The sequence below is a fragment of the Amphichorda felina genome (assembly GCF_050947745.1).
Source record: "Amphichorda felina strain 45539 chromosome Unknown scaffold_4, whole genome shotgun sequence".
In the NCBI taxonomy this organism is placed as follows: Eukaryota; Fungi; Ascomycota; class Sordariomycetes; order Hypocreales; family Bionectriaceae; genus Amphichorda; species Amphichorda felina.
Window position 1 is genome coordinate 1,538,182 of NW_028145046.1, and position 22,345 is coordinate 1,560,526.

General features: G+C 53.3%; 5 protein-coding genes and 1 non-coding gene across 6 annotated transcripts; 3 read left to right on the plus strand and 3 right to left on the minus strand.

Annotated features, from left to right (window-relative positions):
* Positions 1-33: 33 nt before the first annotated feature.
* Positions 34-1,911, plus strand: ACO1O0_004262 (P-loop containing nucleoside triphosphate hydrolase protein; the record flags this gene model as incomplete). Its single annotated transcript, XM_083193703.1, has 5 exons — positions 34-38; positions 126-714; positions 834-1,091; positions 1,153-1,736; positions 1,788-1,911. 5 exons carry the CDS (start codon positions 34-36, stop codon positions 1,909-1,911), a joined length of 1,560 nt encoding a protein of 519 aa, XP_083050651.1.
* Positions 1,912-2,530: 619 nt separating this feature from the next.
* HOG1 (mitogen-activated protein kinase HOG1) lies at positions 2,531-4,112 on the minus strand (the record flags this gene model as incomplete). The annotated part of the gene is made up of 9 exons (XM_083193704.1): positions 2,531-2,606; positions 2,663-2,846; positions 2,905-2,983; positions 3,042-3,398; positions 3,452-3,551; positions 3,610-3,653; positions 3,725-3,854; positions 3,926-3,973; positions 4,057-4,112. The coding sequence occupies 9 exons, from the start codon at positions 4,110-4,112 to the stop codon at positions 2,531-2,533; spliced, it is 1,074 nt and encodes a 357-aa protein (XP_083050652.1).
* A 2,649-nt stretch (positions 4,113-6,761) lies between these two features.
* On the minus strand, positions 6,762-9,842 carry GPH1 (glycogen phosphorylase; the record flags this gene model as incomplete). The annotated part of the gene is made up of 7 exons (XM_083193705.1): positions 6,762-7,172; positions 7,224-7,296; positions 7,358-8,274; positions 8,330-8,839; positions 8,899-9,164; positions 9,238-9,558; positions 9,680-9,842. The coding sequence occupies 7 exons, from the start codon at positions 9,840-9,842 to the stop codon at positions 6,762-6,764; spliced, it is 2,661 nt and encodes an 886-aa protein (XP_083050653.1).
* Positions 9,843-11,655: 1,813 nt separating this feature from the next.
* On the minus strand, positions 11,656-13,006 carry GPA2_1 (guanine nucleotide-binding protein subunit alpha; the record flags this gene model as incomplete). Its single annotated transcript, XM_083193706.1, has 6 exons — positions 11,656-11,755; positions 11,807-12,045; positions 12,101-12,230; positions 12,281-12,409; positions 12,474-12,819; positions 12,883-13,006. The coding sequence occupies 6 exons, from the start codon at positions 13,004-13,006 to the stop codon at positions 11,656-11,658; spliced, it is 1,068 nt and encodes a 355-aa protein (XP_083050654.1).
* Positions 13,007-17,557: 4,551 nt separating this feature from the next.
* Positions 17,558-17,650, plus strand: ACO1O0_004266. The gene has a single exon. It is a non-coding gene; the product is annotated as a tRNA-Glu (tRNA).
* A 2,290-nt stretch (positions 17,651-19,940) lies between these two features.
* ACO1O0_004267 (transport protein Avl9-domain-containing protein) lies at positions 19,941-22,230 on the plus strand (the record flags this gene model as incomplete). The annotated part of the gene is made up of 3 exons (XM_083193707.1): positions 19,941-20,188; positions 20,268-20,694; positions 20,752-22,230. The coding sequence occupies 3 exons, from the start codon at positions 19,941-19,943 to the stop codon at positions 22,228-22,230; spliced, it is 2,154 nt and encodes a 717-aa protein (XP_083050655.1).
* Positions 22,231-22,345: the final 115 nt, after the last annotated feature.

Sequence of the window (22,345 nt, forward strand, 5' to 3'; positions counted from 1 at the left end):
TTACTCGAGGTTGGTTCCATCGTCTTCGTCACCATGATGTTTGAATGCGGAGCCTGGAGAGCTGCACAAAAGCTGCACAACCGATTTATCAGTGCTGTCATGTATGTTCCATTGTCATGGTACAGGGCTATACCAGTCGGTCGCGTCACCAATCGTTTCGCCGGAGACATGGCCTCTATCGATGGCCAATTGAGCACTCTTCTTCGTACCTCCCTCGACTCTGCAACACAGTTAATGTACCGCATTGTGGCCGTGAGCTCCGTCATGCCCGTCTTCATGGTTCCGGCCTTCTTCACGTGCTTGTTTGGCATAGTCCTCGCCGAGATGTACACGCGGGCTGCCGTGGTGACTAAACGGCTATACTCGTCCGCACAGTCACCCATCTTATCCCAGTTTGTTGACACATTGGCGGGACTCCCGGTCATCCGCGGTCGAGCGGGAATGCCAAAGATCTTCTGTGACGAGTTAGCCGTCAAGCTGAGAGCCTGGTCCGCCACTGCGGAAGCACAACCCAACTGCAACCGCTGGATATCAGTACGTGTCGATCTTTTGACTGCCTTGGTCTCTCTATGTGCTGGTACCATTGCGGTTTCCAAGGCAGGACTAGTCGGTGCTGGTCTGGTAGGTTTCTCGCTCACCAACGCCAATGGGCTCAGTCAAACCATATTGGCTCTTGTCCGGACCATGAACAAATTGGAAGTTGAGATCCAAAGCGTAAGTTTCCTTGAGTTTGTCCTGTTTTCTAAATATCTGTGATTCTGAGCACGGTTGGTTTTATACTGCCAGCGTACTGCTTCAACTGTGGGGTGTAAGTTCCACTGATCGTATTCTAGTTCCACCGCATCAAGGAATATATCAGTCTGGAACCCGAGGAAAAGCACGGCGGACCATATCAAGAGGAGGGAGCGTACATTGACGACAGGATCCATACCATACCCAAGACTTGGCCGCGCTCAGGTCAAATTGAGTTCCGCAATGTGACCATCCGCTACCAACCAAATGGGCCCAACATCCTGACGGATATCAGTCTTAGCTTTAAAGCCGGGGAAAGGGTGGCTGTAGTCGGTCGAACTGGATCTGGAAAGAGCACTGTAAGTTATGTCCCCGACAAAAATTTATTCTTCATGGAGAAAAGCCCCTTAACAGGTGTAGCTCGTCTTGTCGCTCCTAAGATTCACACACATCGTATCTGGCCAGGTCCTCTATGATGGCATTGATATCACCAAAATACCCAGACACAGGCTCCGGGAAGCCTTAACCATGATCCCTCAAGAGCCAATCCTCTTACATGGCTCTGTAGAGTCCAATCTCGATCCGACAGGCCTCGTCCCCCGCACCAACCTGGAGGAGGTGCTGGATCGATGCAAATCCATACCCGCGTTATCGGGCCACTCGGCCGCTCAGAGGGGGCCATCTCTTCCTTCGGGAAATACGGGGAGCATTAAGCTGTCTACGGAGGTCGATGCCCATGGCGAGAATTTCTCCCATGGGCAACGTCAGATCCTCTCATTGTGTCGAGCGCTCGTCCGCCGAAGCAAACTGATGCTTCTTGATGAAGCGACTGCGAGTATGGACTACGAGACAGACCGCGGGATTCAGAAGATTCTTCGGGAGGAGTTACAAGCAGCGGATAACAAGGGCGGAAGGCGTCGCACGCTCATCACTATTGCACATCGGTTGAGGACCATCATTGACTACGACAACGTCGTGGTCATGGATGCCGGAAAGGTTGTTGAGTATGTCGTGTTTCATTGACTAAACCTACCAGTTAGCTGATATTCGGGCAGGTATGGATCTCCCAAGCACTTGTACGACGCCAAGGGTCGATTTTACGACATGGTAGTCCACAGCGGCGAGATGGAGGAGCTTCAGGATCTTTTGGGGGAGGGGGCAGGAAGCGTGAGAGAGTAGGGGTTCTGCAATTCGCAGCTAAGGTGCTCCGGAACAACCATATAGACAGATAGGCAAAGGAATCTTGCTACACATGGAGTGCTACACAGCTAAATTGCTTTGGCGTTCTGGTCTATTGATCCCTGCTCGCTATGCGTTAAGGCTCATCATGCACGTTGTTATAACCACCAAAGCTCCTCCAGCTCTCGATGCTAACGACAACCCAGCCATGGCCAACTATTCCATGCCCCTTGCCTCATACCAAACTGGGTTGCCTACAATGATCAATGGTGTGTCCAAGCTAGACAAAAACCTCGCAATAACGGATCCTTCGTGTATATTTCACCTTTCCCCCCCGTCCGCTGGCACCATAGAAACTTTCACAAAGGGACTAATGAGGAGAAGAAACCAAACGCAAACACAGCCATTGTCCTCTCCCATCTCCCAAACGCCTGAACTGCGTAATTGAAGACCCCTGCGTGGTTCTGCATGCGTGTACATAGTCGTTGGTTACAGCAGATGGCGAGAGCCAGGTCTGGGACGTGCTTCGTGGTGCGTAACGGCAGCGCCGACCCGGCATCCTCCGTCCTTCGTGGCCGGGGTGGGCATCTTGGGCTCGGCTTTTATGGTCGCTCGTCTTTTATTGCCCGTTAAACTGGCCATCCATTTGGCCAACGCCAGCCTCGACATTGTGGTAATCGAGGATCTCAGAGTACCTGCGCTCAAGTCAGCAATCTCACAAGATATTCATCAGCCAGTCGCATATTCTCACATCATAATCTTCCACGTATCCACGGGCAGATCGGCATCGTTGAAGCTCCAGTCGAACTTCTCCTCGGCAACGGGCTCATCAGTGGGGTCGTGGTACGGCGCAAGATATTCGTGTGAGAGCGCCTCGGCAGCAGTTATCCGCTTCTTGGGGTCGAATACGAGCATACGCTCCAGGAGATCAACAGCTGTTTGCGCAACGTTAGCATCCAAATACGGCGCACGTAAATAGCAATTTCCACGTACATGCCGGGTCGGCGTTCTTGAACTTGTTCTTCAAGGGTTGGCGCTCGCGTTTCGGGAGGGACTTCACGAATCGCAACGTCTACACGTGTGTCAGTACTCTAGCATTTAAAACATTCTGCTATTCCACAGCCACTCACATTTTCGCTGGCGATGGTGTTGATGACATCGTCAGGTGGGGTGCCCAGCAGCTCAGTGATGATGGAGAACTGATGCACATGGTCTTTGCCAGGGAACAGGGGCTTGCCGTCGAGCATCTCAGCGAAGATGCAACCCGCGCTCCAAATGTCAACCTCAACGTCGTATTTTTGCCACGTCAACATGATTTCGGGAGCCCGGTAGTATCTCGTCGAGACATAGCCGGTCATCTGGGGGTCTTGGATGCGGGCGAGGCCGAAGTCGCAAATCTTCAGGTCGCAATTCTCGTTGACGAGGATGTTGCTGGGCTTCAGGTCGCGGTGGACAACACCAGCCGAATGCACGTATTTCAGACCGCGCTTTCGCAATGGTTAGCGGTGCGTTTGTAGATTTCAGTGGAGGCTGTCCATACCATTATTTGGTAGAGGAAATACTGAATAAACTGTTTCTCAAGTGGCCTCGAGGTGAGTAGGCGGTGCAGGTCGGTTCCGAGAAGCTCGTTGACAAAGTAACTGGGGGAGTTAAAATCAGCGTCTGCTAAAGCAGGAGAGCGCCCTGCGCATGACGTACAGATCCTCGAGCGGGGAGATGAAGATGTCGCTGAGAGAGATAACCTGGCCAATGTGTGAGTACCATAAGAGGATGAGGATAGCCTGTGAGCAGACAAGGGCTGTCAATAACGCACATTTTCGTGTCGCAGGTGCTTGAGCAACTTGAGTTCTCGGTAGGTGCGCTTGGCAAGGACCGGTGTGCTAAAGGGCTTCATGATCTTCTTGATGGCAACATTCTGGTTCGTGAGCTGATCGCGCGCAGAGCTGTTGAGAAAGTACGACTCCCTATCAGTCCCATGATCGCTAGATTTGCGGAGGTGGCTCAATCGACGTACCAGACCAGACCAAACGCTCCCATTCCCACCGGTTGAAGATCCGAGTATCTGTCCAGATGCGAGTCAGCGGGGTGAAAAAGCCCACCACTACACGGCAAACAAAGGTGAAAATCGAATCTGGCGGGGCCTACCTCGAGGTGATCTCGAATGTGGTGCCGAAAATCTGGGCACGGACGAATTCGGCCATTGTGACGGTTGTTGGCGACTCGGGTGTGGATTGCGCAAAATGACGTTGGAAAAGTCGAAAGGGTCGATGGGTATGACGGCGGGAGCGTAGAGGGGCACGCGGGGATGAAGAGCGGGTGCGAGCGCTCGTGGACTCGCAGACTCGCGGCTGTCGTGGTTGAGAAGCCTAGGGGCGGGTTGTCGGGGCAGATCGGCCGGATTCGATGGGTTCGACCTTTTCGGGGAGGCGTGTGATGCAAGGGAGTCCAACTTCAGCGAAGCATGCAAAACCTTGTCGGAGGTTTAACAGGCAGGGCGGCGTTGAGATGGGGAGAGCGGGGTAATTCAGGTGAGGCGCGCGAGCGGGCAGCGGATGGAGCGCGTCGTGGTCGGGCGGTGACAGAAGTAAGCGCTTGGTTGTAGTCTGTAGGTTGTAGGTAGATGGGAGGAGGTGGATGAATCTGGATGCAAACACGGATGGGCCCAAGGTTAGCGAGATGTATTATGGACAAAGTGCGCGTGCGTGGCAATGCGTGATAATCAGGGACAAGCTTTGGGTCGCCCCAGTCGTCGGCCTGCTTGGTTCTCAGGGTGAAGAGAAAAGGTATGACGAAATGAGGCCTGCAAGCCAGGGCAGGCTTTTCTGTTGGTGCCCCCAGCGGGTATCTTTCGCGCCACTGCGCCAGCACTGCAGCAGCCACCAGGTGGGTCAGACAGTCTGTCAGAGGCAGCCCTGCTGGAGCGCAGGTGCAGAGACTCAAATGACGACGGGAGTCGACGACCAGCGACGGGCCAGACGGGGACGAGACTGACGAAGGCCCAGCCCAGCGACCGCGGTTGCGCTCGTCAGTTGCGCCCTCGTCCTCCCATCACCGCCTGCCACTGCCTGCCACCGCCTGCCACCGCCTATCATGCTCGTCACCGCATGCAACAGAACCGCCTTCGCGGTACGGAGCAGCCGTACTTGCTAGCCACCACTAAACTACCTACTAGGTAGGTAATACTAGTAGTAGCCATCGCCGACTGGTCTCTGGTGGCTCTCTGTAAGACTGCAGGACTGATGAATCCCACCCAACGGGCCCCCTCGCCCATCCTCGCCCATCCTCGCTTGGGGCGTCCACCCCGCGCGCTAATACCAGTAGTTTCCCACCAAACCTCCCAAGCGGATGGGCAAGACGCTCTGAATGACTCGAAAGGGAACGAAAAAACTCACCAGATGTGGCTGCCAACTCGCGTGTCGGGTCCCAAGTCCTTGCGTTGACGTCGTCTTCTAGCCTCACCAAGATGCGCAGTGAGGGGTCGTCTGTCCGGTCGCGCAGGCGCACGTCTGTTACCGATCGCTGCTGTGTCCTGGAAGGGTTCTAGAAGGTCACCAGGTAGGTGTATTATGGCGCGGGAGGCTTATCAGGTTGAACGGGCGCAAACAGGCTCTAGATAGACCGCAAGTGAAGTTGTTAAGGCAGCCGTCGCGACACTTCGTCAAAGTCGATGAACTCTATTCTTTTTCGAGGATAGGTATAGAAAATCGCGGAGTGAAGAGGAGGAAGACAGAGACGGGACAAAACAGGGTGAGAAGGGAACGAATGGGTCTTTTGTCGCTGGAGATCGATCGAGATTGCTAGGCACCTGCTTTGGCCACTTTTCTGCCCAGCGCTGCTGCCCTGGCGATGGTGGATTTCGATGTATCGATCTCGTCCCAATTGGAAATGGCTCTAATAATACTAATACCACCATGCGCAAGTTGGCAGCTACTAATAAGCAGGTATTTTACCTACCCTGCTGACCTCGACGCGCCAATCCCCGCTGCGGGATATGGTAGCTCAAATGTCGGTGTCCCAAGGAAAAGCAGGAAACCACGGGCGAGCAGTCAGAATCTAATTATGGAGATTGGCGATGGTGTGTTGCCTGGATGCCGGATGCTGGATTGTGGTGTTCTGCGGAATGGGAATGTTGCCATTGCCCAGCCCCTCAACCCATCTATCCCACCCACCACCCTATGGGTGGTGTGAGTGCCCCGGAGGAACACGACATTGCTTGCACGCACTTTCCTCGCCACAATCGCTCCTCCAGGACCAAACCCTCCGATCTCTCATTCACTCGCCTGGCCCCATGGCGGGGAACTGGTCCTGCCCTCCAATAGCCCCTAACAGAATTTAGTCCTTAGACACGCCACCATAGCACAGAGGTACCTAGCAGCCGCTAATATCCACGATGTGTACACCCCAGTCCCAGCACACGCGGGCATCGACGTCACTATGGTCATCGGTGCCCAATTCAGTCCTCACCCACTTTACCCTGTTCTCATGGAACCATCACATCACAATGCATGTCTTACCACCCTGCCCCCTGGCAACCCTAGCCAGTTCGCATTCACCGGTTCTCGGGCCCGAGACGTGGGAAAACAAATGTTGCTCGTGACCCTTGGTCTGACTCTCCGCAGAACCTTTGTCAGATTTATTGTTACGAATAATAGGAGCTGAATCATTTTGCACCCATCCAACAGGGTACCAAGTTTCACTGTGTAAGGTAAGGTAGTAATAATACGGGCTAACTGCTTGTAGGTTTCAAATCCAACTCGAACTCTTAATACCCAGGGTTCGACTCAGTAAAGACAATTTATACTAGGAGACCTCTCTCACAATCCCATTGCAACGTCAACGGACAACACTGACTACTGGTCCTTCATGAGCATCGGTTCGACATTCCAGATCGACTCGGCATACTCATTGATGCACCGATCGCTGCTGAAGAAGCCCATCCGAGCCACGGAGGTGATGCACTTTGCGACCCAGTCGTCCTGGTTGCGGTATGCCTCGTCCACCAGTTTGTGCGTCTCGATGTAGCTGTGGAAGTCGTCCGACACCAGGTAATAGTCCCCGTGGTCGCGCACCGCTGCAATCATGGCGCTAAAGTCATGTGGCGTGCCGAACGTGCCCTTCTCGATCTCCCGGAACACGTTATCTAGGTCAGGATCGATGGAATGGGTGCCGTATGTGTGCATGTGGCGCAAGTCCTCCACATCCTCGGCTAGGGTTCCGAAGAGAAAGATGTTGTTATCACCAATCTCCCGAGTGATTTCAATCTGGGTCAAAAGTCAGATTCCATTGTTGGCAAGAATATGGGATCAGCTTACATTGGCCCCGTCGCAAGTGCCAATAATGAGCCCGCCATTGAGGACAAACTTCATGTTGCTTGTTCCTGAAGCTCTGGCGGAGCTTGGTTAGCATGTCTTCGTAAACGTGGTCTGAAATAAGTTGATCCACTCACTCAGTTCCAGCCGTAGAAATATGCTCGGAGATATCCGACGCAGGACAGATGATCTCAGCCTTGCTCACATTGTAATCCTCCAGGAAGATAACCTTCAGCAAATCGCCAATATCCTCGTCTTTGTTGACGACAGAGCCTACGGCATTGACCAGGTGAATGATCTGCTTTGCCATCCAGTATCCCGGGGCCGCCTTGCCGCCAAAAATGGACACTCGAGAGAGCTGTTTCTTTCTCTCCTCGGGCGTCATGGCCTTCAAAGTCAGGTACCGGTGTATGACACCAAAGATGTTGAGCTGCTGGCGTTTGTATTCGTGAATTCTCTTGACCTGGACGTCAAAGAGGGATGCCGGATTTACAGTGACGCCCGTGGTGTCCTTGATATGCTTCGCAAGCCGGACCTTGTTGGCGTACTTGATTTCAGACCACTCCTTCCGAAAATTCTTGTCGTCTGCCAGATGCTCCAGTTTGTTCAGTTCATTAAGGTCCTTGAGGAAGCCGTTACCTCCAATCTTGGATGAAATGAGTTCCGACAGGCGTGGATTAGCCTGATGCAGCCAGCGCCGGGGCGTAATGCCGTTTGTCACATTGGTGAACTTGTCCGGGCCATATATCTCTACAAAGTCCTTGAAAATGGTGGTTTTGATCAGGTCGGAGTGCAGTTCGGCCACACCATTGACCTTGTGAGAGCCCACAATAGCCAAAAACGCCATCCTCACCATCTTGGGCTGCGATTCCTCAATAATAGACACCCTTCTAAGCATGTCGCGGTCATTGGGGAATGCCTTCTCAACCTGTTGCAAGAAGAAGAGATTGATATCGTAGATGATTTGGAGGTGCCTGGGAAGAAGTTGCTGGACGAGGCCAACAGGCCACTTCTCCAAAGCCTCAGGTAGGACCGTGTGGTTGGTGTACCCAAACTAAATCAGGGGTTGTATTAGTTGCCGTTTAGATAGTTCTTCCATGGGATCTTACCGTGCTCGTGACAATCTCCCAGGACTCGTCCCAAGGAAGGCCCTCGATATCGACAAGAATACGCTGTAATTCGACGATGGCCAGTGTCGGGTGAGTGTCGTTGAGCTGGATGGCAACTTGATCGGGGAATTCTCTCCATTGTCGCTTTGACTTTTTGAATCGACGAACAATATCGTAGAGGGATGCAGCAACCCAAAAGTACTGCTGCTTGAGGCGAAGCTCTTTTCCTCTCTCAAGGTTGTCATTGGGGTAGAGCACCGCGCTGATAGTTTCGGCACGCTGCTGTTCGGCTACAGAGCTTTCATAGTCTCCACTGTTGAACTTTTGGAAGTCAAACTCGCCTCCGGACGCCTTGCTGGACCACAATCGAAGATTGTTGGTCGTAGGAGTGTCATATCCGGGGATGGGTACGTCGAAGGCGACAGCCTCGACCATCTCACCTCCCTCCCAAATAGATACTGCCTTGCCACTGGCATCAGTCTCCTTCCGGACATGTCCATAGAATTGAATCTGCAGTAGGATCAGTCAAGTCTGAGCAGCCGTTGAGCAAGCTGGGAGAGTGTCCTCACATCAACTGTCACATCGTGACGGGGAAACTCCCAAGGGTTAAAGTCGAGCCAATAATCAGGAACTTCCACTTGGTAACCATCAATAATCTCCTGTTTGAAGATGCCGTATCTGTACCTCAGACCATAGCCCCAAGCGGGGAAATCCAGAGATGCAAGGCTGTCGAGGAAGCAGGCAGCAAGTCGACCAAGGCCACCATTGCCTAAAGCAGCGTCGTTCTCTTGGCCGATGACATCCTCGATGCGAAATCCAAGCTCGGCAAGCCCCGCTAGGTACAATTCATATTAATATCCCCTCTTGATAAGTTCAGAGAAGAGTGGCGAGTTGCGCAGCGAGCTTACCTTTAGCAGTATCTTTTAAGCCTACATTCAGCATGGCATTGTCCAAGGCGCGACCCATTAGAAACTCCAGGCTCAAATAGTAAACACGCTTCGAATCCACATAGGTTTGACGCTGTTGGGTCCTGTTCCAGTCCAGAATGAGGCGGTCACGGAAGGCCAAGCTGGTGGCCGAGTAGGCGGCCTTCTCGTCGCAGTTAAACATGCTTCGGGCAAGAGTTGTTTCGACATGGCGGACGACTTCCTTCTCGAACCCTGCGGTGCCGCGAAACCCCGTAGTCTGGGCACGTTTCCAAGCCTCCCGCTGGGGCTCAGGGATCGAAGCTGTGGTCAAGCAGGGTCAGCATTGTCCCGGCAAGCTCCGATACTATACAGTGAAGATGCTACACCACGAGGGAGGGGCCAATGGTTGAACCCGAGTGCTTTCAACCTGGAAAAGACATACCCTCAACACTCTTGATCTCACCCGGGCCAAGGCCGGTCATGGTTCGCTTGTGCTTGGGACGAGAGATGCCCGCGGGGCCGACTGATCCCTGGATATCTACAAGGGGAGCACCCGTAGAGGGCCGCCGCTGCCGAAACGGCATGCGGAACTGCTCGGACGCCATGGTCGCGGAATCTTCTTGTAACAGGTCAGCAGGATCAGCGCCGTATATGTGGCAGGGCGGTTGCCGAGCTCACAGAAGACGCAGGGACCCCTCACAAACTGTGTCTTTATTTCTCTCTGTCTCTTGGTCTTTCAGAGTCTCCGAGATGATGTTTAAGGCTCAAAAGCTCTCCGAACGAGGAAAGGCGAAGTGGGGGAGGCGGAGGTGTCGCTCAAATAGTGGGGCAGCTGTGGAGCAAGATGATGCTTGACAGATAGGGCAGACAGGGATCCAAGCTTTTGCGGCTCGTCCGTGCTTGTGATAGGAATTGGAGAAAGAAGAAAAGGATCACAAGAAGGAAGAATGCATACTAAAGAATACGTGTAGGCAATGGCCAGAGGGGTGGTACGAAGGGTCACGGGCGGAAAGGAGATTTTTAAGAGAACGAGGTGGAGAGCAGCAGGTCCAGGCCCAGCATCGTCCAGGTCCAGGGCAGGTGTAATGGAGACGACGGAGGGACGATACGAAGGCAGGCGATTCGGCTTAGCCGCCAGTCGTACCATCCATCAGCTTCTTGCTTTGCGACCGTGCAACCTTGCAACTTTACCAGCCATACCATCCATACCAAACTTGCTTCCCGTCGTTTTGGCCCGGCAATGGCGTCAGCCTGCACTACACCAGCCATCATTGCCAAGCCATTGAGCTGCGGAATGCGTCCTGCATAGATTCGACCCCGCAGTTGCGAGCCGCGTGCGTACTCGTACAGGTAGGAATCGCATGATGCAGATGGTAGATTGAAAGCAACCCCCGAGAGACGCGGGCCTCCGCGATTCTGACAAGCCATCCGGATATTCATGGAGCTCGATCCAGGCCAACGATGCCGATGCCTGCGTACAGGTCACTCATGCAGCTTGGCGACGGCGGCATATCCGAAGACTCGCCCAGAACCCAATGCCCAGAGCTTTTGTTTCGGGTCCAGTTCGAAGGTTCTAAGCCGAGTTTCTGGCGAACCTCGACTGTTACTCTGCACGACTACGGGTACGGGGGGTATGAACGGTTCTCGCTGTTCCGGTTCGAGGACAAGTCCAAGGACCCAAGTTTATCTCACAGTGTTCAATCAAAGCAGCTAGTCTGAACCATTACCGGCCATCTTCACACAATCATCGCACAACAGACTCAAATCAACCACTTTGATATTGGGTCTCTGGCGACTGTAGCCCGCCATGCTGAACTATGAGAAACGCTCAGACCTGAGCTCTTCGTTTCCCGTAAATAACTCCCACGCAAGCCCAAAAGATACACCACGACTTGTCCACTGCCTAGCATATTCTCCATGCCTCGTCGTGGTGACCTCGAAAAAAGAAATATCCGTAAATTCGTATCATTCCGTGAGATCTCCAAATCTCCTATACGTGACGATGCCTTCAATCCGCACTGGCACCGGTGGCCTATAGCTTCGCCCCCAGTTTATAGCAATGAACTCTTCCCGCAACATCGTAGACAAAGCCTTGGCCATGCAGCATAGCTGAGTTTAGCCCGGCTAGGGCCCCGTGCAGTTAATAGGAGAGCCTCGTTTCCGGAGATTGTATCGTAAGTTGCCGGTCCAAGTAAGTTGCCGTTGAATTCGCACCGGGGAGAATTGCCCCTATTATGAGGAGCGCTCAGCAGCATGAGGACCTGGCGCAAAGAACCAGCGGTAAAACAAACGACTGACACGCTGGCTCCAAGAAAAAGCGACTCCAAAACGCCTGTAAATGCTCACGACACCAGTCGCCGACCTGGCTTCCCGCGAGTCCAAGATATCAGTAAACCAACAGCTGCAACCATCCAACCATCAGAGAATTCCGGAATCCTTAAGAGCGTTATTCAATATGGTTTCCTTAACTGCCGCAAACACCAGTCGGATATTCGAAGTATCCGTTGCTTGGGTGAGACTACAACAAAGTCAGCGGTAGAGAACTGGGGAACAATACCAGCGGACTCACTGTGGGTAGAGGTTCAGGTGAGCCCGGTTGACTTGGTTGAAGCGCCAGAGCAGATACTTGGCGGCCTTGTTGACATCGCTTCCTCCCGAGTAGTCAGGGAAATAGTTTCCCAGTGGGGATCTGCCCAGTTTCTGTTTGAAAATATCCACCTTGTTGAGAAATAGGATGATGCTTGTCCTCATAAACCATCTCGAGTTGACGACAGAGTCGAATAGAAGAAGGCTTTCCATCATGCGGTTCTGCCACCGGCACGTCAGCCGTGGCCATGATCACCGAGACCCAAGAGGCACCTACCTGACTACTTTCCTCGAGAAGGACCTGGTCGTACTCACTGAGTGCGACACAGAAGATGATCGAGGTGACGTTTTCGAAGCAGTGGATCCACTTCTTTCTTTCACTCCTCTGCCCGCCGACGTCGAACATACTGGGTCAAGGTCAGCTAGTTGTCACATTGCACATCTGACTATAGCTTACTGCATGCTGAGTTGACCCATCTGGAACCGAGTTTCGTAGATGCCGGTAGTCTTGGTCCGTGCCCGGAGCACGTCCATTTCAGTGGGCAGGTAGTCGGGGGCGACGATGCGCATCGCCTCCTGGAAGAAGCTATGACCATAGTCAGTATCCCTAGGTCATCACCACGTTGCAGAGCCATCAGGGTGCAACCCACTATTCTGCCGAGTCCATGAGGTAGAATTCTGTCTGGTGATCCATGAGAATATTCTTCGCTGGGTCGTTCCAAATTGCTTGAACAGCGACACCGACTCGAGGGTCGATGTGCGCTTGTGGTCCAGATTCGGCCTGATATTCCAGGAGAAACTCTGCATGTTTTTTGTTGCCTTCCACCTGTGGTTCGATGTTGAACTGCTGCATCGCTGTAATTGCAGCCTTGGCGCATTCTACCAGATTCTTGAAAACAGTTGGTCTGTAGTTGTATAGCTCATCTTCCGAATAACCCTTGAGGTGAATAATTTTCATCTGCTTGACAATAGTTGATTTTCCGCTTTCTCCGGAGCCTGTGAGAGTAGGTCAGAAAAGGCAAGCGAGAGACATGCAACCGAATTGCCGAGCGCACGCACCTAGAAGCAGGATCTTGCATTCTTTCCGTAACCTCTTGGAGTCCTCTTCGAGAACCTTGTCTATCGCCTGGCTCTTCTTCTTCTGGTCCGCCTCCTCATTATTAGAGCTCATGCACATCCCCATCTTGGCGGCTGTTCGCGGGGTCCTGGGTCGAGATGGCGGTCGCTAGATCGATGAACCACACGAGGAAATATAACGTGACTGATGGCAAGTTTGCCAGTTACTGGCGCATGATTCTCGTCGTCGGCTGGGACAGTCGAGTTGCGATCGAGCCCAAGGCAGCCGTGGAAACGTGGCTCCGACGGGGAGCGGGAAGTGTTCGGCAACGGCTGGCGATTGCAGCGCACAAAGCGCAAGCTGACTACGGTCGCAATGGGACGGAGATGTTGAGTAAGGATCTTCCGCGCCGCAGTCGTGATGGGGTATCGAGATCGGGACAGCGAGAGGCTCGAACAACCAAGCAGCCTTGTCGCGATTTGAGGGGGTTTGGTGGACGTGGGAAGCGACGGAACAGCTGGGACTAGGGAAGGTTTGAGGGTGTGGCACAGCGATGATGACAAGTCGGCGCGCCGGGCTGCACCAATTGGCGCTGAGAGGCCGGTGTGGAGGTTACCGGGCGAGCTAAGTGTAGAGTGGCACCCTAGCTAGATTGCTGGGGGCGGGTGTGATTTATTAGCGTTGGCCGCAAAGATGCAGATGCGGAGCTTAAAGCGGTCAGACCAGTGGACACAAAGTACTACTACTAGTATGCGCGATTGTACGAGTAGTATCGAAGAACCAGAAAGGAGAGTTAAATCGGGTCAGGATAGAGGTGAGGTTAGTGGGGAGACGAGCCAGGGCCGTTGAGTTTTGAGAAGAAAGAAGCAGGCCGAGTGTGTTCGGGTGGACACAGATAAAACAGGCCGGGGGGCCCCAGAATTGGGGATTGGGGGTACAACTTTGTACACGTCCAGGTACAGATACGGCGCCATGAGGTACATTACTGCCCCTTGGTCCAATCACCAGGATATCAAAAACACCAGCTGCTCCGCCCGATTGTGATGAGCGCCTGGGACTACTGGTGCTAGTACACGCATTTGTCCTTACAGATCTGTCCGCCTTGTGGCTTGTATAAAGTAGGATGAGGCAATAATTAGAACGACTCGGTCCTGGCCTGGGTGAAGGTGCAGATGCGATTTGGCACAGTTGGTGGTGGAGGTGTACACATGAAATCCACCTCAGGTACCTCTTAGGTAAGGTCCCCTTCACCCACACGCCCTGCAGACATGTGGATGGGCTGCTGGGCAGGCGCAAGAGGGCGCTGGGAAAGAAGATGCAGCCCAGCCCATGACAGCCAACTCGCGAGGCAGTCCACAGGCTGGGGAGCATTTGCATTTGTGCACGGCTTTGGAAGAGCCTTTACACTGTAGCGCTGACAGGAGACAGCTGGAGCCTAGAGGCACGAAAACAGGGCGGCGGGCTTTCCCTAGAATTGGAACATCCTCCCTGCTGCAAGGCATCCGAAATATCACCAACCCAAACCAGCCAACGCTAGGAACTCCGACGAGGGGTGCCATGCTCACCGGATTTAGCGGAAACGGAAACACGACTCCAGGATCTATCCCATTGATCTCATTCTCGGTTTAATGATGAGTCGCTTGGAGAAGACTCACCCCCATGCCCCGTGCTTGTTGGTGTTGCTGACTTTGCTGCAAGCCCGCTTAGGTCTGCCAGCAGGTGGTGTGGTTGCGCATCACGTCCTGATTCGGCAGTTCCAAACCTTCACCAGCAGCGCTCGAGGACTAATCAGGCACCTGCGTCGCTCCGCGTGGCTCAGACATAAGGACGGTCTCTGACACCGGGTTTAGACGCCTTGTTGGTCCTGTCAACCAGCCCTTTGTCACCCCCTTGGCTCAGTGTCACGCGGCTTTGTCGATTTGGATGGGCGGGCCAACTGAATCACTGTGCGCGACCACACCTGCCATCTGCCACATGGCGACCGTTCGCCTCGTGGTGGCGCCAGAGAGCTCAACACCAAACAGGGCCAGTTCACAGTACCATACTGCGTACTATTAGTGCCTATACGAATGAGTATGGGTACTACTGGGCAAGCCAGCGATGCTTGGAGCTGGGGCGCCAGCCTGAGTTCATGCGAAACCAACTCTGCCACTGCAGATTATGGATACCAGTAATCCGTCCCGTTTGCTCATCTCCAGTTGGGCGTCCGCCAGCCCCCAGACACCCACACAGCGAATGCTAACTGGCCAACGAGCAACCCAGCGCTAGAGGATCGATCCTAGCAGCCAAGCCTGCCACCTGAACGGCGTTCAGCGACCCGATTAACCAATTTGCGAATAACAATGTTAGTGTTGGCTTTTTTTCTCCTCTACGGGTAGTCATGGCTGATGGAATGCTTTAAACGGCTACGGATTGGTGGTTATGACTCGTCATCTCCCAACATTATCGGACCGCCGACATGGACTTTTCGGAAACCCTTTGACTAATAGGTTATCTGATGCGCTCACAGGGCAGCCGATGCGTATCTGTACTACGCAGGCGGGTGGAGAGATACAGTGGATGCCCTTCCTCAACTTGGCAGGCAACTCCACGAGGCGGCCCCACGACGCTTAAACGACCTACGACTTGTGAGGCCTGCGTTTCTCCAGTTGCCAGTGAGGCCCCTTTTGGACCAGGCGCTGCTATTATGTTGGCAACTCCGTGCTGGTAGTGTAGCAGATGGTTCACCGCCCGCCACTGTCACATCTACCCGGCAGGGCGGCACGAGAGCACAATAAGACACATTACGCGGAACCCTGTAACAGCAAACGAGGGTCCAACACGCATTGTAGAATTACGCAGGGGTATGTATAGGTAATAGAACAGATCAAAAGCCCAGAAGCCCAGTACTACATAGTACCAGGCGACGAGGTGTGCTTGCATAAAGGACACCCTTGTTCGGAATAGTACGGCATGTGTTATTGAAACCCAAGCCGCTCAGCCTGGGTGGCATTGCTTGGACGGACAGACGAGAGCGATGGATGTAGATTTCCACTTATGATGAGTTACCGCCTGTCGACCGCCCAAACGCATGGATAATATCGCCAAACCAAGAGCATGTACGTATCTACATAGAAGTACCAGTACTACGTTAAAAGATGGTCGGGGATGCGCCCACGAGTCGGGTTATTAGAGCTAGCGCCGGGCGGACGAGGCCGAAGGCTCAGCCCTCGTTCATGATCAGTCACTTGTCGAGTTGCTGTCGGTGGGATCTATCAAGCGATGGCTGGTTAAAGAGCTTCACCTCGCCCAGCCGCCCTCCATCCAGGCTTCACGTAATAGTGCTCGTACGAGTAGTACGAGATGCTACTTTACTCGTACTCCTACAAGTCCGTACTAGTAGGATTATCGCCCCGGGTGCCAAAAGGATCCATGCAGGAACCAGCTGACCGGGGTTTCACACGTGGTGCCCTGATCCTCCCTAAAATTCCCACGTAGGAGTAGGGTAGTGCACGGGTCTCGTTGGACGGTTTTATTACAGGATATTCCGAGGCATGCAACAGCTCCAGCTACCGGGCCCATATCTAGAGCAGAGTGACATTGTAATGACAACAGGACTCCAGCCAGCCATAGTATTTTATTGGCACGGGGCGTCGGGGAGAGCGAGAAAGTGCATCCGCTCCTGACGACTCGTCATTGCACAAGGCCGGCGGCGGCAGACTTTCACCTCTCTGCTGGTGCGTCTCAGCAGCTTCCTGAACCCGTTAATACGACCTGTGCAGCGCCGACGATCGTACATAGTAATAGGCAATGCCGTGCATGGCATGCCACGCAGTGACGCGGATGCAGGGGACAAGTCCGCTGCCAATCGAGAATTTGCCTCATTATGGCCCAGTTGCCCAATGTACTAATAGTTGAGTGGCTCCAGTTGCCCGTTCCACGCAGCCGTGAAGCTTCCAGAAGGCTTTCTGCATAGTAGTAGACATTATGAGGCTCACTCGCGAGGCCAGAGCTCCACATCAGTCCCAGGGCGTAAGGCTTTCCTAAGGCAATATTCATGCCAGCAGGTTTGGGCCTGTACTTCCGTGGGGTTGTCGCCATTCTGCTCCACAACCGATAGCAGACTTGAGAAAATAATACGCGGTGGAGATAATGTGAGTTTTACGGAGGGTTATTAGAGGCCGTTGGGATATTTGATAATGGGCTATTTAAAACTGCAAAATCCCATTTACACCAGCGTTATAACAAGTCAGGTAGGGTAAACCGATGATTGCAACGACGTGGCAAACCCCCCCATCCTTGTGTTCCAAGTCCGGATCAATTCAAATTCTTGATGCCGTTCTCTGCAGTTAGGAAACGTACTTCGTTAGATGCGAAATGTACTTTGGTATTGGCTATAGGGTAGGTATGAACCAGAGTTCCGATACCGTACACAGTTCCATATTACTCCTCGTATACCGCGTGGGGCGAGAAAGAAGACTTACAGTGCCATTTGACTCAACTGGTGTGAGGAAGACTTTTTTTCTAGGCTGTCAGTAGCTTTGACTTGCCATGTGGCCCCTCGCACGCGATCTTGCCTTAACTGAGTACACTGCCTGCCGCTCCGGCAGCGAGGATGCAGTTGGGAAAGGTATATATATTAAATAGTGGAGAGAAACGACGCCACAAGCAGCTTGCCTAAGCAGCTGTGGTTCCAAATCCATTGTGGTGTAACGGCTAGCATTTGGCGCTTTCATTCCATAAATTTGGAAAAGTGCCGCCAAGATCGGGGTTCGATTCCCCGCAATGGAGATTGTCTTACTTCTTTTTTGGTACTTTTATTCAATTTTTTTTCTTTTTAAATCTCTATTATTTTTCTTCCATCTGAATTACGTACATACATATATATATACACATCAGTAGTACCTCGAGGTCTATAAAGGAGGAGCAAGATATAAGACTTGATAAGCACTGTAAGGTACCTAGGTTCCTTAGAAAGGACTGTCCCACTGGTTCTTCTTGACCTGCTCCATCCCCCTTGTGTCATGTGTCAGTCACATTTATAAGTTTTTGGTACAATTCACGTTTCTGGTGCAAGCCTCGTTGCAGCATGTGAATTACTGTGTTAGATACGATTCAAAGATTCCCCAAGCCCGCAACCTAGCCAATTCAATTACGAATTAGACCGCATCAAGGATAAGGACACGGCCGATATCGTCAATATCACAACATCCAGCTCGCAGTTTCTTGATATCGTCGGAGATCCAAATATGACCCACGTGTTGTAAACTACTACTCTCGTAGGTTTTACCTGCTTGGCGGCGCTGACCGGTCTGTAATTGATGTCGCAGCTGGTGTAATTGAGGGGTCGGTGGTAACCGGAGCATTCACACAATACCTATAACTAGTCCTACTGGCAGGCTCAATAAGACACTACTACGAGTGCTCGTATGTACTAGTAGTAGCATGTATTACTCGTAAGTACCTCAGTGGTGAGCCTGCCCTCGACCTACCGTCTCGCTGCCGCATCGGCCCACCCTGAGCGGAAGTGGTTGCCCGGATCCCGTGTAACGGATGGGGATTCAACTGCGGTCGACCGTCATTTGCATCGGATTAAGGGATCAAATGACCGTCTCACACAAACATCTCTCCTCCAGTTAGCCACGCTGGTGGGCAGCGTGCATGAAGGGAGGGGGTTGATGGATGCACTGCGTGTATATCGTTAAGAGACTTGGGAGGCTGACATTGAGCTGCTACACTTTTTATCCCTCCAGATCATGACCGCCCACTTGAGCAGAGCAATGAGTAATTACAAAGGAGGCGGGGGATCAACAATAATTCGCTGGCCGATTATTGATGGCCTGCGGGATCCAGAGCGCGTGTTTGGGTGGATGAGGTGGCGGCCACACGGATACATGCCACATGAGGGACGATCTGGTCGCTCTCTCTCGCGCGCTTCATGATATCTTGGGGAAAAAATGTCGCTGCAGCTGGGCGATGGAGCATGGGACCGGGGAACCATGGGATGACGGGACCCTGTATGATGTAGTAGGTAGCGGCATGCAATGCAAGACACGCTGGCAGACCGAGCGGTCATCCACCTCTTCCAAGAGGGCTGTTGACGTGTAACCACGCAGCAGGTCAGCAATTACGGAACACCAAGCCCGCTATTCTGTTCCGTTTCGACGCCAGGAGCTGAAACCGTCGTCAGTGGCGTTCGGACCAGCAGAAGCCCAGAAAGTCAATTCTGACAGCACGACAACGTTGTACTCGTAGGGCTAGGTTCATGAGCAGGGCCGATAGCAAGGAATCGGTGAGGGCAGAATAGAAGGCTCCCATGTTACAACCGCCCCTTCGAGATGGAGCAAGGTGGGACTTAATAATGCCTGAATGGCTAAGGTAGGTAGGTACAGGTAGGTATTACCTTACCCTAGGTAGGTACGGATACTATCTTACTGAATAATTGGAAGAGGAGGAAGGGGCAGGACCCTGAGTTGCAATTGCCAGATGATGGCAGTATGATCCCTGCACGTGATGGTCCTAATAATGGCCTCCCAGTGAATGGCATCCAAGGATTGGACACCAATATGGCAATGGCGGGGTCGATGAGATTGGTTGGGTTACGTGGTGCCATGGTGGGACGGTGCAATGCAGAACCAGGAATAGTGGTAACGAGGCGCTAGTATCGGCATTGGCCTACCACTTCGCAGTTCGCACTGGCTTCAACCATTATTACGGCGTCAGATCCGCCGCTACTTCTAGCCCTTCCCGTGTATTATTTCATCTCCGACTCCCCCCTTTCTGGTACTCGTATCCGTCTTCCAGCAACTCCAGCAACATCATCTACGTTGAAAACAAGACGACCCGACTGACGACGCGTGACCACCTCCAAAAACCCGAGCCTCGTGTGACCACACCGACGAAGAAGCTATCGCATACGAGTATACGTACCCACGTCTCCAGACGCCGGTCTCGCTTGCCTGCCATAGGGCGCAAGGCTTGGAAAAGAAAAGTGCTGTGTGGAGCGAAGAATTGCATGGCCTGGCCTTGGGGAAACTTGGCCTGTCCATAGTCTGCACCCGAGGTCGACACGCAGTCCAGGATGAGTGCCGACGACAAGGACACGGCCCCCAATGGAGCAGACATGCCGGTCTCGCCTGCCCCCGAGAACCCTGCGCTGCCAACCAAGCCCAAGGCCGGATTCACCCCTCTGGTGACCGTCGTCGGCTTCCACCACGCGAGAGGCCCCGAGGTTGAGACATGGTTCGGCGCCGAGGATGGCCGCGACCCGGCTGTCGAGTTTGGGTGGTCGCTGCTGCCTTTTATGGCGCTGAGCGATGGCGCGCATGCGTGAGTGCTCTCATACCCGTGATGGCTGTATTTGGGCTGTATTAGGTGTCTTTGCCAGAGAAGGCTAACATGGAGCCAGATCCGAAGAAGATTTCTCCTACTTCACCCTGCTGAAGCCGGAATCGAGCAGCGGTCCTGCAACGTCGCTTTTCGGAATATCTTGCACACGGCAGATGGATGCATCTCTGCTCCTTAATCGCCCCGAAGATGTCACGCGGTCCACCGTCCAAAAGGCCGTTGTGGTCATCGCCGACAGCCCCAAGTCCTTCGGAATGCTGAGGCAGAGACTGGGCATAGTCACACAGGCGTGGTTTGCCCAGCACGAGTTCACAGATGTCGACATCCTCAAACGCTTTCAAGAGAGCTTAGCAGAGGAGAAAACAAGGGGTGTACTCGATGAGGAAGCGGAACTTGACCAATATATCGGCATGAGCTTACGCGAGCTGATACATGAGTTCAAGTGGCAGACACTGGTCCTGCTGAAGGGCTGCCTACTACAACCCAAGGTGAGGAGGTTACACTGGAGCGGGGAGGTTGCCCATATACTGACTGACCTTTGATAGATGCTGTTTTTTGGATCAAGATGCGATCGGCTGTGTATGGTTCAATTCGCTCTCATCTCCTTGATACCTGGCCTCATGCATAAGCTACAGGACTGTGCAGATCCTGAGCTTAACAGTTATGAGACCGGGCTGTCTAAACCCACGAGCTTGAAGAGCAGTAATCGCAACTCGTTACTCTCCTTCATGGGGTTACCTCTCCAGATCTTTGGAAAGGGTAGCCTTTTTGGGCCTTATACCCCCCTCCAGCAACTTGATATCCTCGCCGACTTTGGAACAAAGTCCTACATAGTTGGCAGCACCAACTCCCTCCTACTTCAGCAAAAGGACCGGTACAGCGACATCCTCGTCAACCTTGACGAGGATACTGTTAATATTACATCCGCGTCCTTGAAAAATGCGCTGGCTCTGACACATGCCGACCGCCGGTGGATAGACTATCTCACTCACGAGGTCAACGAGACCTGGGATGAAGCTAACCCTAGCAGGCCCAAGAACATGCAGTACGTCGGCAGCGAGGAGTTTATTCGTTCCCAGTTTGAGTCGTATATTCTGGGCCTTATCTCTTCGGTCAAATACCACAAATTTCTCGTCGATAACCCGGACAGCCAGTCACCTGGGGAATTAGATCCTGCCGCTGACTTCGGCCTTGACTGGGTTGAGGCGTGGTCCCGTACTGAGAACTACCGCATGTGGAACGACAACACCGACGACAACCTCTTTGCTGTCTCTGAGCCCAGGCATCCCTGTGCCGGCGGCCTCACCATTGATGATGTCCAGCGACGCATCGCCGACCAGGTCAAGGACCTCCACCTCGATGAGCGCTTTGCCCAGGGCCGGGATATTCTCGGGCGCAACTTTGCCGCCGGCCGCGAGAAGGCCTCTACCATGCTCAGCCGCATCTACTCCGACATGGAGTACCTGCGCGAATCCCAGCGCCGCCGTGCCGAGGATGTTGCCCGCGCTCAGAGCGTAAAGTCTCCGACCGAGAAATCCGATGGTTCTGCCTCTCCTGCCGCCTTGCCCCCCGTCGACCTCGCTAAGGCCCAGCAGACAGTCCAGTCCGCTGGCGCTCGTGCCAGCGCTTACATGTCGAGCTGGGCGAGCTGGGCGGGGGAGAAGCGCAAGACGGGTGGCTGGGGCGCCGGTTGGGGCAAGAAGGGTCGTTCCGATAAGCCGGGCTCGACGCCTGGAAGCCCTGTCGAGAAGCAGAGTGGTGACATCGAGAGGGACTACCAAATGATCGGCTCTCCTGCGTCTAAGACCACATCCACCGAAAATGGGAGTGCTCCCCCGCGGCATACCGCACAGCCTAGTTTCAGTGAGAGTATCCTCTCTGGGGTGAGTTCGTCCCCTAGCCGGCCGACGACAGGGGAGGACCCGTTGGCAGTGCCGGATAAGAATGAGCCTGAAGCCGTCAGTGAGGACAAAGACACGGACAAGGTGGAAGCAAAAGATACAGGCGCGGATAAGAAGGACTAGGTTGATTGAGGAGCAGCAAACTATCCAGAAAGGTCGACGCTAAGCGACGCGCCCAGGGGAAGATTAGTTACCAGCAGCAGCTTTGCTTTAGGGGAGCCAGTTAAGTCCTATTGTA